The sequence below is a fragment of the Salvia miltiorrhiza genome, chromosome 2, assembly GCF_028751815.1.
Source record: "Salvia miltiorrhiza cultivar Shanhuang (shh) chromosome 2, IMPLAD_Smil_shh, whole genome shotgun sequence".
NCBI classification, from domain to species: Eukaryota; Viridiplantae; Streptophyta; class Magnoliopsida; order Lamiales; family Lamiaceae; genus Salvia; species Salvia miltiorrhiza.
Genome location: NC_080388.1, coordinates 63,299,909 through 63,318,158, shown reverse-complemented (window position 1 = coordinate 63,318,158; position 18,250 = coordinate 63,299,909). Strand labels below are relative to the sequence as shown.

The 18,250-nt window shown below is 33.9% G+C and overlaps 1 protein-coding gene across 1 annotated transcript; it reads left to right on the top strand.

Moving 5' to 3' along the window:
* The first annotated feature begins 9,397 nt into the window (after nucleotides 1–9,397).
* LOC131011029 (AT-rich interactive domain-containing protein 5-like) lies at nucleotides 9,398–15,938 on the top strand. Its single transcript, XM_057938764.1, has 14 exons — nucleotides 9,398–9,756; nucleotides 10,159–11,192; nucleotides 11,272–11,402; nucleotides 11,483–11,522; nucleotides 11,945–11,997; nucleotides 12,441–12,486; nucleotides 12,723–12,815; nucleotides 13,524–13,646; nucleotides 13,731–13,782; nucleotides 13,868–13,940; nucleotides 14,363–14,429; nucleotides 14,563–14,613; nucleotides 15,214–15,306; nucleotides 15,594–15,938. The coding sequence occupies exons 2-14, from the start codon at nucleotides 10,167–10,169 to the stop codon at nucleotides 15,693–15,695; spliced, it is 1,950 nt and encodes a 649-aa protein (XP_057794747.1). The 5' UTR covers nucleotides 9,398–9,756; nucleotides 10,159–10,166; the 3' UTR covers nucleotides 15,696–15,938.
* The last annotated feature ends 2,312 nt before the right edge of the window (nucleotides 15,939–18,250 follow it).

Genomic DNA, 18,250 nt, shown 5'->3' with positions numbered 1-18,250 from the left:
GTAATTGATCTATTAGAACTGAGGTGTTGAGCATGAGCATGGCTGAACTGTCCGAGCTGACATCCAAGAGAGTTGACTCTCAAGGTTGACACTGAGCTGATTTGTCAAGGACGACACTTAGAGCTGACCCGTCAAGGGTAACTTCGGCAGAGCTGACCCGCAAGGGTGACTTCGACAAAGCTGACCGATCAAGGGTGATATTGGCAGAGCTGACCGGTCAATGCTGACTTTGACCAGAGCAGCTCCCAGAGCAGCTCCCAAGATTGACACAAGTGTCTTGCCTTTTTTTCTTTGATAGTTTTCTTTCATCAAGTTTGACTCTTTGCGCTCATTCATATCTTTTATTCATTAAACTTCGCCCAAAGAGATGTGCATAATATTGTTCTCATCAGGAATTATTCCCTATATATTTTCAAAGTACGAATTTTATGTAGAATACGTATGAATTTCCTGTATAAATGTATGAATTGTGAAAAATAAATTTTTGCTACCATTGAGATTTGAACTCAGGACCATGAATTCATCCAACAAGGTTACGAATCAACCGTAGATCTTGATGATCTAAGGGCTGAAAATTGTTATTATGTCCATATTTTAAGAAGTTTTCTTATTTTAGCCTCCTCCTATATATATATAGGGAAAAGATAAAATGAGAATGAACAAATTTGATAAGAAATGTGAATGAATCTATAATGTTAGATTTTCAAATTCTATGAAGATATTTATCTACAGAGGGCAAAAATTTACATGGATTCAAATTAGGGAAGGAACAAATTTTTTATCAATTAATTTAATGTCGTTATTCAAATTCTATAAAGATATTTATCTACAAAGGGCGAAAATTTACATGGATTCGAATTATGGTGGGAACAATTTTTTTTCAATTAATTTAATGTCGTTATTCAATCATTGCAAGCAACTTATGCAACACTATATACTGACTTAACATCATTCGCATTTTTCATTAAAAATAGCATTCTCACTATAAACTAGCACTATAATATATATAAATAAAACATTAAATCAAATATCATAATTTCATATTTATATTTGAATACTAATTAAATCAAATTAAATATTTATATGTGAATTTGAATCAAATAATTTTGAATACAAATATCAAAATTATGAATCGGATAAAATTATTTGATTTGTTTACTATTCTAGCCGAGACTATACAATATAAATGGATAAATTGTGCATGCAATCAAATGACATTTTTTTTAGAAGTATAAGAGGTATCTATTATATAATTAAATAAGTAACTCGCACGTAGACGAGACCTTGATACTACATAAATATGGAAAAATTACCCACATGCAGGTGAGACTACTATCCACATAAAAGTGAAAACTACTCGCACGCACGCGGAATTTGAACCCAAGACCTCTGACGTTTATTATTCTTACTTAAAAGAAAATTACATTTACGTATAGAATTAGGCATTTTTAGAATTTTACTAGTGTATAGCCCGTCAAAATTTGACGGAACTTTAAATTATGATTTAAATTATTTTTATATAATATAATTATCTTTTAATTAACTTAAGTTGTTATAATAAAGTTTACATTATACTAATTTCAACTATCTTCGCCAATTAAATGTTAATTTTTTGCTATAATAATAAAAGGGTTAATTATGCCAAAAATCATGAACTTCGGGCTCATTTCTAAATTTTCCATGAACTTTGTTTTTTATCAAATTTTCCCTGAACTTAAATGTCTGAACAATTTTTCCACGGTTTTTACCTCCGGTGAAGGTCCGGTCTTAGCTGGCGCCTACGTGGCAATACTGAGCTAACATGGCGCCTACGTGGTAATAACCAAGCAGATGTGGCGCCTAAAAAAAATCAATTATTTTACCGAACAGATGTACCGCTGCCTTCCTCCGGCGAATTAAAGCAGCGCCGAGGACCACCACCTCCGCTGAGGCAGAGACCTCGTTCGATCGGCGACGCCTTCGCCTGACTCTCCTACCTCTACAATGAGGTGACAACCATTGCTCTTCCCTCCATTTTACCGCCGACCGCCGTCATCTTCTTTGTCTAGAAAAAATCCTCCTCCCAAAATCGATCGCCTTCCCTCACCACCATCACCAAAGGCCTAATCAGTGCAGATGGAATCCACGCGCAGACCAACTCCGTCCACCGCCCACCGCGCGCAGACCCAAATCGACGCAGAGACCAACGGAATCAGTGCAGATGGAATCCACGCGCAGAGCAACTCCGTCCACCGCGCGCAGACCTTAATCGACGCGCAGACCAACTTCGTCCACCGCCTTCCCCCACCACCATCACCAGATCTGCCGCCCCCTCTCTCTCCACCGCCCACCGCCTTCCCCCACCACCATTACCAGATCTGCCGCCCCCTCTCTCTCCACCGCCCACCGCCTTCCCCCACCACCATCACCAGATCTGTCGCCCCCACTTTCTCCACCGCCCACCGCCTTCCCCCACCAGATCTGCCACCATCACCAGATCTGCCGCCCTTCTCTCTAATCGAAGCAAAAAGGGCGACCCCCAGTCCTCTCGACTCTGGAAAAATTGCCGCCCTGGTTTGACGTCTTCCTTGGCTGGAATCGCCGTTTGTCGTCTCAGTGCCGTCGGAGGAAGGCTCCTCAGATCCGCCGCCACTCAGGTTTGGGCTCAAAACGACGTCGTTTTACCCCTACTAAACGATGTCGTTTTGATTTCCGTCCTGCGGTGCCACGTCATATTTCAGGCTACTTAGAAATGCAATGTCAGCACTCAATTTGGGGATTTTTGAAAATCATGGAAAAATTGTTCAGACATTTAAGTTCAGGGAAAATTTGATAAAAAACAAAGTTCATGGAAAATTTGGAAATGGGCCCAAAGTTCATGATTTTTGGCGTAATTAACCCATAATAAAAATACCCTTTTTAAATAAAATTTGTTCAATTTTTTTTTATATTTACAGATAAGAATTAATATAAGATCTCTTGTCATCTAAGCATCATCTCATCTTAAGTATGTGAGATCAGATGATCATCATGAACTCGAAAGAAGATATCTGACTTTTGAACGCCAAACTTTTTAGCATTATCTCGTTAGGACCCTAAAATACTATATCTGACTTAATCCGTCAATCGTATCAACATCACTATCTGATGCTTCAGAGCTGACCTTGAGATTATACAATCTGAAGCTTGTTAGATCATAACTAACTTTTAAACATTATCTTGTATGGAACTTGAAAAACTATAACAGGCTTTTGTGCATCATCTCATTTAGAGATTAAAATACCTGAGTTTAAAGCATCATATCGTTTAGAGTTTGAAATAATAAAATTGGCTTGTGAGCATCATCTTATTTGAAGTTGGAAAGACCATAACTGAGTTATGAGAATCATATCGTCCAAGGCTTGAGAAAATTGATGTGATATTCAAATTATATCATATCAATTTATTTAGTATTTCAATTGATAAATTTACACAAAAAAATCAATGTGTAATCCAAAAAAAATTAAAAATTTATGCAAAATATCTTATTTTATGATCAAATTAAAATGAAGAAATAATTTATTTAATCACAAGTATTTATTTTTAAAAAAATTATATAATTTTTTATTTAGCTAAATAAATTTGATCAACTTTTATTGACAAAGTAATTCTAATTGTATTAATCTCAATCACTCCAATTAAATGTGGGCTTTTGGTTTGGAGTGTAAGAGCTTTCTTTTATATAAATTTTATTTTGGTGAAATCTCATAAAAAATCAATGTGGGGTGAGAAGATTTAGATAAATAAGAATGAATAAATATGAAAATGTTTGGAGAATTAGGATAAATAAATATGGTGATGCCACATAGGAGTATTCCATTTTTATATTAGATATGTGATTATTTTAGTACTTATTCTCGTCCTAAACTCATATAATAATACCAACTAATTTCTCGAATTTGTTTAAATTTATAAAATATGTACATAAACAAATAAAATATCAAACAATAATTGGTTAATAATCTCGATAAAATTTCAAACAATAAGAACCCATTTATTTCAAATATATTTAAAAATATTTTTATTATTTTTTCAAAGTTAAGTATCTTTTGATTTAGATTTTTAAATGGTAAAGTTTAATAATTATTTTATTTAAATTTTGAATTGTGAGATTTAATATAAATTCAATATATATGAGAATGTGTTAGATCAATTCGAGGATGATAATTTATTTAAAATTATTTTTCACGATCAAATTAAATTGAAGAATCTATTTATTTTAAATGCATCTCAAAAGTATCATTTTATTTACGTTTTATTCAGGGTGAAGTTCAATAAAGATCAATGTAGAACGATAAAGGATAAAATATCAATGTGGGAACGATGATAAGCTCATATATGAATGAAGATTAAGACTTTTATTTAGATATATCATTATGAGATTAATGTGGGAATGAAGATTTATTTCAAATTATATATTATATGGAAAATTAAATTGAAAAATTTATTTATTTCATATATGTCTTAGTATTTTATATGACCAAATTAAACTGAATAACTTATTTATTTAAAATACATTGAAGTATTATTTTATGTATTTTATATGACCAAATTCAATTGAAGAACCTATTTATTTCAAAAACATCTATACTTTTATTCAGGTTTGCAAATATGAAATCTAATTACAACTTTTTAAACTTTGAAGGATGAAGTTTAATATAAATTTAATGTGAAAAAACTATTGCAACTATAAAAAAAATATGAAAAACTATTTATTTGAAATACATATTATAAGTATTTCTTTATCTAGATTTTCTCATGATTAAATTTAATAGAAAACCAATGTGAAAAAGATAGATGAGCTAATGTATTAATGGGAGATTGAGCTTTTTATTTAGGTTACAAATTGATGAAGGTTAGTATAAATTCAATGTGGGATAGATGGAAATAAATGTAAAAATGTCATATAATATATATAGAATTGAGAGAAACAAATACTAAATTGTGAGAGTGTCACATAAGATAGAGAATAGTGAATAGCTCTCCAATATGTAGTTATATATGTAATAGATAGATTTAAGGGTTGAGTATCAAATAAGCACCTGTCATAGTGGCCCTTATCACATTTAGCTCCCTATAGTTGAAGTTGGGCCAACTAAACCCTCATACTACCTAAAATCAAACAATCAGGCCCTCTGCCCTAACGGCGACTTAACGACCGTTAACTATTTTATTTTTTTTAAAATTTTAACACAGTTAATTTTTCGCCGGAAACTGGCCGGAAACACACGTGGGTTTTAACACAGTTAATTTTTCGCTGGAAATTCGCCCGCAACCTTCTATAATGCGTGGGGATGAAGTAGAACTCCCACTTCTGCAGCCAACCGCCGACCGCTTCTCAAGTAGCGGCGCCGCCCTTTGCAAATTAAGCCATATCTCCCAAATCGCCTCATCTCTCAGCTCTAGGTTGTGCCGCTGCCCCACGCGGCGCCATCCCCTTCCGCGGTGACGGCGAAGCCATCGCCACACTCGGTCAGATCTCTCGAACAAAACCCAAATCAGACCAACCCCTACTTCTCCTCCCTCGAATAACCAGCGAAAGGCGTGGCCTTCGATCACCGTTCGTCCAACAGCCTAGGTCACACCTGAAAAACCCTAGCCACTGTCACCGCTCCCTATGTCCTCTGACGGCCAAGCCCCTAGCAGATGCAAGATTATTCCTCTGTCGAATCGAAAAGGTTGGACGGTGTCTTGCCGCTGAGTCATAAGCACGGCGACAACCGAGACCCAAAGCTCAGCAGCGGCAGCGGTGATTCCAAAAAGGGGGCTGGGGCTCGGTTTAAAATGCATGCTCCCTAAAATCTGAATTTGAGAAAAGGAATAAGGGAGAGAGAAATTAGGGCTCAATTGGGTGCTCCGCGAAAGACTGAGATGGGATAGAGGAACGCCGGCCCAAGGCGGCGACCCACGCCGGAGGAGAGGGTCGGCGTTCGCCAGATTGTGCATTCTCGTGCAGGGGCTGTTTTGGATGTTGAAACTGCTACTTAGGGTCGGTAGGGAGAGAGGATTAAAATTAAAGAAAAAAAAAAAAAACAAACAGCGTTAACTTCCCGTTAGGGCAGAGGGCTCGATTGTTCGATTTTAAGTAGTATGAGGGTTTAGTTGGCCCAACTTCCACTATAGGGAGCTAAACGTGATAAGGGCCACTATGATAGAGACTTATTTGATACTTAACCTTAGATTTAAATACAAATTTTAGTAAAGATCAGCAATGAATTCAAACAATATATATATATATATATATATATATATATATATATATATATATATAGGGTTAGGTTATATTGAGAAGCTCAAATGTGTTGAGAAGTTGAGAAGCAATCTAATAGATGAACATGCCAATTAGTTTTTATGAACACGAGTTTGATCTGGGGTTCGATCCTTGGCGGTGACATATTTTTTAACAAATTAAATAGATTCGTATGTTCGTCAGTTATATTTGGTATGTTCAAAGAATTTATTGATCAAGAATAAATTATTTGAACATACCAAATATAACTGAAGAACATACGAATCTATTTAATTTGTTAAAAAATACGTCACCGCCAATGATCGAACCCCAGATCAAACTCGTGTTCATAAAAACTGATTGGCATGTTCATCTATTAAATTGCTTCTCAACTTCTCAACACATTTGAGCTTCTCAATATAAGCTAACCCTATATATATATATATATATATATATATATATATATATATATATATATATATATATATATATATATATATATATTCCAAGATCGAATCTTAGATAATTTTTTAACAATATAGCCTAATTGATTGCTTATTGATATCATAAATGTTTAGACTATTTAAAGTACGAAATATATTTATCTGTCTATTTATCCTCATAGTGATAACAATCGTATATTATTATATTTATAATGGTTTTTAGATATATAATGATTTTTAGATATTTAATAGTTTTTAGATATGAAAATTGATTAAATTAGAATAAAAAAATAATAATGAATGAGAATTGAGGAAAATTACAAATTTTAGTAAAGATCAGCAATGAATTCAAACAATATATATATATATATATATATATATATATATATATATATATTCCAAGATCGAATCTTAGATAATTTTTTAACAATATAGCCTAATTGATTGCTTATTGATATCATAAATGTTTAGACTATTTAAAGTACGAAATATATTTATCTGTCTATTTATCCTCATAGTGATAACAATCGTATATTATTATATTTATAATGGTTTTTAGATATATAATGATTTTTAGATATTTAATAGTTTTTAGATATGAAAATTGATTAAATTAGAATAAAAAAATAATAATGAATGAGAATTGAGAAAAATTAGAATGAAGTGATTATACGACGCCACGTAGGATATAATTTATTTTGCTATTATATATATATATATATATATATATATATTCCAATATCGAATCTTAGATAATTTTTTAACAATATAGCCTAATTGATTGCTTATTGATATCATAAATGTTTAGACTATTTAAAGTACGAAATATATTTATCTGTCTATTTATCCTCATAGTGATAACAATCGTATATTATTATATTTATAATGGTTTTTAGATATATAATGATTTTTAGATATTTAATAGTTTTTAGATATGAAAATTGATTAAATTAGAATAAAAAAATAATAATGAATGAGAATTGAGGAAAATTAGAATGAAGTGATTATACGACGCCACGTAGGATATAATTCATTTTGCTATTATATATATATATATATATATATATATATATATATAGATTTAGGATTTTCTAAATTTCTTATTCATTGGATAAGACCAAACATCATGATAATAAGATAATTAAGATATTGTGGAGATACTCTAAAAAAAGATATTGTAGAGATTATGATAAATTTAATTAATTGGACATAATGTATTTAATTATACGGTACAAGTTGGGTATGATAAAATTAAACCCTTACCCATTTCGTACTAATTGCTTGTCCCTAAAGTTAAACCTCAATAAGCAATTTGTATACTCATGACCAATGGCAATCAAAATAATAATTAACATTATAATCGTAACTTTTTAAAATGTCTTAACCGCACATGGGATTCTTGTATGGCGTACGGGTCAAGATATATACAACAAATTAAAATGTAAACTCAAATATAATAAAACACCATTAATTAACACTATAATTGTGTAATTTATTGGGTTGAGTTTGAGAATTATTGTGGCCTTTGTTATTGAAGACACCGTTTAATGCTGCAGATCAACTTGATAATGATCTTGTCTTTAATGTATAAATTTAAAATACATTTTTTCAAAAGTTTTTCTGAAAAATGATGGTTCAATTCTAATATTTGTCTTGCAGGTTGCTAGTCATATTTGCTAAGATATAAACAAGATGTATACTGCACATATATAGGGCCATACTAACAGTCTTGAGCTCGGTTTGAGCTCAATTCGAAATTTTATTTTATTGATTGAGTGCGGCTCGTCATTCACTTATTGAGCTCAAACTCGGTTCATGCTCGACTTGAGTGATGTTCGATAATATCAAATTCAAACTTGAGATCGACCTCAACTCGTTAGATGTTCGTATATATGATATTCACGCTCGAACTCATTAAAAATTTTAAAAAAACTTCCTGACTAATATGTTACTCGAACTCGAATTCGACTCGTTTAAGGGTCGTGCACTGACTCGATTGAAGGCTTGACCGAAGGTTTGTGAATAGACTCGCCAATATGTTCGCGAGCTCAATAAGCCGAGTGATGTCAGACTCGAGCTCGGCTCGATAAAATTATCAAGCTCGAAATTAGGCTCGAGCTCGGCTCGCTTATTATAAAGTCGAACTTCGAACGAGTTTTTTACGAGTCAAACCTCAAATAACTTGCGAATAACTCTGTTCATTTACAACTCTATTCTTATACTATACGTGAATAAGAAAAAACACGTGCAAATAAGTTGACGATAACTTTTATTTGTATGTAATAATCTGTTCTAGTATAATAGCATTATAGAAACAACGGATTTGGAGATAATATCACAATAAAGTACCATAACTATTCTATGACAATAATACGCTTACTAATACATCATACCATATATTATTAAAAATTGGAACAATTAGTTCAAGATTTGACCAAACTATATACTACTATATTCAACAAAATCAGAAATTACATCCTCCCTAATCTCCATCTCCATGGATTTATTTCACAAGATTGTCACAATAATTCTGAATCACATAAATCATAAATGAAATTACCCACACAAATCAAATATACTTAATTTCTATTTCCCCCAAAAGCCATGACATCCGCAGCAACAAATTAACGGAAAGGTCAAAATTAGAAGGGCAAAATCGACATTTCGAAATCTATAACCAGGTGTTGTTACATCGTTGTTTTGAACTAGGCAACCGCAGAAGCAGGGGCCTTTCTTTGCCGTCCCCCCCCCCCTCTCTCTCTCCGGCGTTTGAAGGTGCTCTCTCTCTCTACCTCTGCCCTAACGATTTCGCCGTAGCGCAGTTTAAACACACGCAATCGTTGCTTACCTTATAAACAAAAACTCCTCCCCTTCCTAATTATTCCCCCTCCCCCCTTTTAACGATATTTTTGGACTGGAATCTGTGCACGCGCGCAAATTCGCACACTCGCTCCTCGTTTTGCTCCAACTGGCGAATAAATTGAGTCCAGCTTTAGATTCGATTGCATAGCCATTGCGACGAAGGCGAGCTCTGGTCCCGTTCGCTACCTCGAGCTGTTGTTTTAGGTGAGTGGTATCGCCCGTTTGCCTGCATGAGTTCGTGAACGTATGTTGAATTTGTCTCTGCATGTGAATCTGGAATTTGAATTCATCGGATATTATTTTTAACGGTGTTTTGACTGTTGCGCCCACTGAATTGTTTATGGGGTTATGTTCATGCAAGAAAGTTGGTTTTTTTATTTATTACTTTTGGGGGAATTAGGGTTTAGAACTGCTGCGATTGCTAGGATGGATAATGTTGAACGATAATTTATGTTTATATTCTGTTATGAATGATCGTGTAGGCGTTATTTTGGTTCTATACTTGTGTAGGTCTCCTTCTCTTCTCATCCTTCATTTTATTTTTATTTCCCCCTTTTTATTGATTAGTCCAACTGTCTCATGATCACAATCCAATTTTTCGAATAGATACCATAATGGATAGCAAAGATGTAGAAATGGAGGACATCCAAAAGCCTGATTCAGGATATGACATTAAAGAAACCAATGATAAAGTGCTCGACTCTAAGATTGAATTGAAAGACGATGACCTTCCGTCTGCAGTCACTGTTGCAGAGAATGCAAATCAAAGCGAAAATGGTGATGAAGACTTAAATAAGTTGAGTAGTGAAGAAAAGGATCAGATAACTGCCATGAGTGAAATGGAAGCTCAAACTAACCATGAAAGAAAGACTAATGAGCCAATGTCGGTAGAGGGTGTTGAACCAACAAGCGAGCAAATTGATACTGAAAGTAAGAATGAAGAGGGAATTGAAATTGAGGCTAATGCGGAAGTGCAAACTGCTTCTCGGAGTATAGCCGACAAACTAACTGATGTGAAGAATGATGTGGTTGAGGAAAGTGATGCTAAGGATGGGTTGATAGAGGAAAAGCCCGTGGAGAATGATGTGGAAAGTGCAATTCCTGTAAAAAATGTGGAGGGAGATTCCAGTGGCCATGTTGCAGTGGAAAAGCCCAAAAATAATGGGGAGACTGAAGAATGTGTTAAAAATGTTGCACAAATAGAAATTGCAGATGACAATGTTGCAAAAATAGAAATGGCATATGAAAATGTGGATAGTGGGGGTGGTTCTAGAGAAATTAATAAACTTGAAACTGGATTATCTTCAAACGAGGCTCCTCAGGTCCAAAGCGTTACACCAGTTGAGGTTCCACAGAGTGTGGACAAAGAGATGGAAGATGCAGCTAATGCAAATGAGGATAAAGTAGTTAATGATGAACCAAAACAACAGGGTAAGGAAGTTCTTATTGCTGGCCCTGCAACTGATGGGAATACCAAGAGTGTGGAAACTGTTACTAGACCTGAAGGGAATGATTCTTCTCTAACAAATCAGCATGAAGTTTCTACACCCAATTCCATTGTCAGATACTTGCCGACAAATATGGGGGCCCATAGCGGAGAAGCAGACAAGACTGTTTATAGTCAAGCCACACTACCTCTGGTAATGAATAAATCACAGAAAAATAAGTGTCTAAATAGAAAGAAAAGAAATGCTTCTAATAAATTTTTTCCATTGTCAGATGGCAGAGGGTGATGATGGAACCCCAGAAGACCAAGCAGCATTCATAAGGGAACTTGAAAGTTTTTATCGTGAGAAGGCAACAGACTTTAAACCACCAAAATTTTATGGCCAACCATTAAATTGCCTCAAGTGAGTATTATTTGCATTTAGTTTGCAGCTATGACTTTGTCCTTTTAAAAAAAAAAAATCATTGTTTTATTGGCTTCTAGGTTATGGAGAGCTGTGATTAGATTGGGAGGTTATGACAGGGTAAGAATTTCATAATATTTTTTATGCACTTTTATTTTGCTGTCCTTTGTTTCATTATTTCTTGGCATTAAAGGCTTTGAATATGATGTTTGGAACCAACTTTCAGGCATAAAACTGTTTCTCTAAACTGAGTTGACAACTGTGCCTATTTGTTCTTTACCTAAATCAACCCCCTACTCCCACCATGTAAGGAGCTTCCCTAAAATTTCTCCCTCCCTCCCTCCCTCCCACCTTTAACTCCCACAAGAATTTACTTACAAATGAGTCTTTTTAATGACTAGAAGAATTATTTTGTGTTCAAGTTCATTATCTGTATTATGACCCTCAAGTGGTGGAATTTTTAAAGTTCTATCGAATATGTTGGATAATGATATTATTTGCTGATATTATTTTTTTTCTTTCTGAATTTAAACCTCTGATAGGTTACTGGATCCAAGTTGTGGCGACAGGTGGGAGAGTCATTTCATCCACCAAAGTAAGATTTCCTTCCTTTTTTCTTTCTTTTTCCTTTTTTGGAGGTAAATGTGATTGCTCCTGTTTCTCATCTTTTGCTATGGATATTTTCTTGCATTTTTTAAAAAATAATTGTCATGTGGAGTTACTAAGCTTTATCAAAGTTGTGAAGATACCTTCAAAATATATGTTTCTCTGAATATAAACAGCAAGCAGTTACTGAATGGTTGATATATGCTTTACTGAATTTTCATCAGTAAACTAGTAAATAAAATATTTTATAGAAAGTATATTCATTTGGCTTCCAATTAAAGAATTCTATAAATACCTTGCACCTTGACATACCATCTATTTGATACTTAATTACCAATGCTTATACAGTGATTTGTGACCATTTGAGTTTTCAGAAATAGAATATATTAAGTTGTGAAAGGTGATTCAGGGAACTTGTCTTTTCTTGGGCAGGACCTGCACAACAGTTTCATGGACATTCCGCATTTTCTATGAGAAGGTAAAAATTTGAGCCAACTTTGTGTTGTTCTACTTCTAACAGACATAATTCAGTTGATCAGGAAATGATTTGATGAAGTTTTCTCCTTGCACCTAATCCAGGACAGAAAAAGTTTACATTCTTATTACTGATTGCTCTTTTCTCTCTGTGGTTCGTCTTGGGTTCTTAGTTATAGTTTAATCCTATCTTCGTTTTTTCCATTTAAATAACAAACATCCGTTTATATGTTGTATCAGTCTCTTTTAGAATATGAAAGGAATAAGAGACAAAGTGGTGATCTTCAACTCCCAGTAGCAATGCTCCCTGAAGCTTCTGGTGCTGATAGTGAGGTGAGTTTGCATTATTGTAGATCTTATTTTTAATTAGATTAAAGTTTCCTATACTTGTCTTTCTCGGAGCAGTCTAGTTGTGCATGCAAGGCGTTTCGTCATGCATGAACTCCTAAAGACGTGTATTATATGTGAGAATCAAAGAATGAACCCTTACTTGTGACACATATGCACATTTTCTTACCGTGATCCTGTTTGTTGTGTTAACCTTTTTGTTGCCTGCTACTGTGCTACAGAATGGTTTTATTAGGGGTGTGCTATTTTTACCCCCACGAATTTTCTGAACACTGCAAAATCTTCTTAAGATGTTCCCCTCGTGTAATTAAAAAAATATGGGGTGCATCGAGGCTTATAAAATTAAGAGATTTCATGACATTACTGCATCTTTGACAAGAGTTTGTTAGAATGTTTGTATTGTTAGAAGACAGACTTCCATTCTATGCTAGTAGATGATTGTGAGCAAGAGAACTTGTTAGCTCAATCGTTGATCCTTCTTCCCTCTGTCTCCTACCCTTCATTGCTCCTAGACCCTGCTGCCTTCTTTCTGCTGATATACGCCCTTAATTGCTATTCTTATGCCTTAATAACTATGCTGTGACCATGTATATGGTCTGCATCTATTTATTTTCCCGGATCTATAATTTCATGTTTCGCAATAAAGAGCTTAGTGTTTGTCATACATTTAATTTCTTTCTAATGATTGCACAGGGTAATGGCTTTCAAGGATCAGGATCAGGAAGGGCTAGAAGAGATGCTGCTGCTCGTGCTATGCAAGGTTGGCATGTCCAGCGCCTTTCTGGTTATGGAGAAGTTGGTGAGCCTGTAATAAAGGTTTGTGAAACTATCATCTTGAAGCCTATTGTTCGACGTTTGAATGTAGCAGTAGTTTCAATATCTTCTCTTATGCTTTGATAGGACAAGAACATCAACAATATGGTGAAGCGTGAGAAAAACATCAAAAGCATTGGTACTAGTTTCCATTCAATTTTTAACTATAGTATGACTATCACCACCTTCTTCTTTTATATTTCTAAATTCGACTTTGGATTTAGCTTCTCTCAAACAAAAGAGACCAAATGAGGTGGAGCTTCCAGTCAAGGCTATTCGTGCTGAAACATCAAAGCAGTTAAGTCTTGATTATTTTCAATTAGTCGTTCTTTCTCTTTATTTGCTGATAGGATTAAGCATTTACAAACTCTTAGTGTGTCCTTGACTCCTTGTGGAAGACAAAGCAAGCCACCAGTTTGTTTGCAGACAGTCGATCTTTGTTTAGTTTCCAGCAATACTCTGTTCTGTATGTTTGATATTGTTGCTTTCTAAGTGTATCTGACATAGCTTTGGGTTAACTTCTTAACTTCTTTCCCCAACTCCCTAAGCTGAGAGTAAGCGGGGGTGAATCTGGTAATAGAATAGGGATAACTTCCACTCCTTCCTTTTTAGTTTTCCTTTCTTCTTTCTTGCAAAAAAGATGCATGCATGTTAATAGCTATTATCCATCATTTTTTCATATTAGCTATTAAAATATTCATATTGATATATGTTTGTAGGCTTGTGCCATCAGTTGTTGATGTGGGACCTCCGGCAGATTGGGTTAAGATCAACATACGCCAAACGGTACATTCGTCTTCAAATTCCTCTTTTGTACCTCTTCACATCACACTTGCGTCTTCAAATTCCTCTTCTGCACCTCTTCACATCACACATGCGATTACATGCATAAAATTTGACCATTTAGTTTACTTTGCAGAGGGATTGTTTTGAAGTTTATGCGCTGGTCCCAGGTCTTCTTCGTGAAGAGGTGTGCACAGTCTTTAACACCCCCCCCCCCCCCTCCCCCTCCCCCTCAAAAAAAAAAAAACCTTTTGTTCCTGGAAAAAGGAAAAAAAAAGGAATGAAAATTAAAAAAGAAGAGCTGAGGGGGATTCTTTTTTCATTGGTTATCTTCACTCTTATCTACAATATTCTTATCATATTCCTGTTCTTTACTATAAGGGCGTGTTTGCTTTGAGGTATAAGGGAGGGATAAGCTACATTTACCACCTTATACTTCGTTTGCTTTGATGTATAAAAAAATTCGGGCAGATTGTATAATTTTTCGGGCAAGGGATAATTTTATACCTAAGAAAGGGTGGTATAATTTTATACCACCTTCTAAGGAGTGGATAAATATATTCCTTCAAACTAAATAAGATATAACAAATGTGGTCCCCACTTTAAGTGATGAGTTTATACCTCATTATATTATCCCTTCATTTAGAGGGATAAAAAGCAAACACACCCTAAGTAATACTCCAAGTGCTCCCTCAACCATATCTGTATTGCACATGACTCACTTGCATTTCCGTATGTGGAACTGTAAAATAGTGATGTATAAATTGTTCGCTTAATGGTTGCTTAGGTACGTGTCCAGTCAGATCCTGCCGGGAGATTGGTCATAACAGGTCAGCCTGAGCAAGTTGATAATCCCTGGGGCATTACACCATTCAAGAAGGTAATCTTTCCATCACCTTCTCTTCCATTTCATGTGCATACGGAGTAAACTGTTTGTCCTTTCGACAACTCAGGAACTGCTGTATTTTCTTGTGATCTCCATATGAAATCAGAATAAAGCTCTAATTTGTGATCCTCATTGCTAAGACTAGACTGAGTAGCTTAGATATTTGCATATGGCATTTTGTTTCATCCCATTTTTCTTTTATGTTCACTACAACTGCTTCCAATTTCGTATATCACGAGCACTCCCAGAGTAGCTAGTATATGACGTTCATTGTTTTCCAGGTGGTCAGCCTACCAGCCAGGATCAATCCGCTCCAAACATCAGCTGTTGTTAGCCTTCATGGACGCCTCTTTGTTCGGGTTCCTTTCGAGTCGAATAGTTAAATCCGGAAGGTTCATTTTATTTATATAATTTCTTCGAACTGTAGGCAAACCGATGCCTACAAAAGCTGGCTATGTGAATGTGTAGCTTTGACCATTACATGTGCATGATTGTGTTTGCAGTTTAGATGTAGAAGAGGTCTTTCACAGTTTAGTTCAAAGTTGGTAGTGAGCGAGTAGTAGTTCTACAGTGTAAGAATTATCAAAGGATTTTCGATTCAATTCATTAAATCCACATTTGCATAATTGCTTTTCAGGTAACTTTATTTGTGGTATAATTCATTATTTTGCCAATCATTTTTGTAACAAACACACACACACACGATTTGATACCCAGTGTGTAAAATTTCTTCCATTCGAAATTTATTTTATTTCTCATTATATATATATATATATAGGGTGCAGTTATAATGAGAACCACATTTATCGTGAGAACATAAGAACCATTAAAATCAATGCATCTGCTATATAAATTAATGCATTCGCTATTAAATTTAATGCATCCGAAAATAATAAAATTTTTGTTCCCTTCAGGATTCGAACCCAGGATCTGCATTCATTCACCAAGATGATGCATCCACCATAGATCTTGATGATCGAATGGCTTAAAATGGTTCTCCGTTCTAATTTTATTTAGTGGTTCTTATTTGAACCTCTCCCTATATATATATATATATATAGGGTGTGGTTCTAGAGAGAACTACATTATTTGTGAGAACGGGAGAACCATCAAATCTAATGCATTCACTGTAAAAATTAATGCATTCGCTGTTAAAATCAATGCACTAAAAAAATAAAAATAAAATGCTCCCTTCAGGATTCGAACCCAGGTTCTATATTCATCCAACAAGATGATACATCCACCGTAGATCTTGATGATCGAATGGCTGAAAATAGTTCTCCGTTCTTTTTTTATTTATGGTTCTTTCTTGAACCTCTTCCTATATATATATAGGGTTGCGCTAAAATAAGACCCACATTTAGCCTATAAAATAAGACTCAATATTGACGCTTGATCTTTCTTAAATAAACGGCGAGATCTTCAATCTAATTTCCTTAGGTAATTAACGTTATATTAGGTATTAGGATAGAAAAGTAATTTTAGAATTTTAATAGTATCATTTCCTTAAATTAAGGGATTACTTTTAAGTTAATATCTAACATTCCATAGATACAAAACTAATCTAACCTATACGAGCAATGAAGGCGACATAATAATAAAAAAATAGTTAAGTAGTATATGTTCCATATTTTGAATTAAATAAATATATGTATTGTTCGTTTAAATTTTTATAAAAATTCATACGATTATACTCTATAATTCATCACATTTCTATATTTATTTCTTTTTTAATATATTGTTCTGTATTGCATGGTGTACTAAGTTCAGTAGACCTGAACGATGCTTCTCAGTTGCACGAATTATTTTGAATTAAATAAATATATGTATTGTTCGTTTAAATTTTTATAAAAATTCATACGATTATACTCTATAATTCATCACATTTTAAACATTTTCCACTTTCGGTATTGGACTCGTTAAAGATTTTAGGATAATTTGTTATTGGATTCGTTAAAAGACTTTTTTATTTATATTGGATTTATTAAAAATTCATACATAAATAAAAAATAATTCGTACGAAAACCAAAAAAAAATTCATACAATCAGAGTTGAGGCTAAAATAATTCGTACGAAACCAAAAATAATTCATACAATCAGAGTTGTGGCTAAACTAATTCGTACGAAAACCAAAATAATTCATACGTAAACCAAAAATAATTCATAAATGCTACATTTTAATATATAATCTCGCCCCCCGGATCACGTTCAGATTTTCACATGTTTGTTAATAGAGCAAAAAAATCGAAAAAAATTCATCTACTTACAATGAAAAATGCATACATTTTTTAAAGTAAGTGCAGTATTCGAAGCCCAATTTAAAAATGATGAATTCAAATATTCTCACATCATGAAAAACTTATCCACTTAAAATAAAAAATTCATACATGTATATCCTATAATCCACATGAGAATTTTGATGCGTAACCAATTGAATTGTAACTCTCCCCAATATCTACATAATGATTTGGTTGAAATCAATATTTAATTAATTAAATCTCCTCAGCCGTCATTTGCGTGTACAATTTCAAAGACAATAATTTCATATCTTAATTTCCCTAATTAATAAACGCGATAATCGGAAAGTTTTTGTTGGAATGATGGAAGGTGATTCGTCATTCCCAAATTTACCCTTCAGGTGAATATTTCACCGAACTTTATTGGTCTTACTCATGAACACCAGATCAGATTAATTATTTAATCTGATCCGTTAATTAGATTAGATCTACGGTCATTATATAGTCTTATTTTATGGACTAAAAGTGGTTCATTGAATAGCAACACCCTATCTATATATATATATATAGGGAAGGGCTACCGTGAGAGCACTTCTTAAAATAAGAAATAAGAGCTAGGAAAAATGTATGAATTTTATGTAGAACACTTATGAATTCGCTGTATAAAGGTATGAATTGCGAAAAAATAATTTTTTGCTACC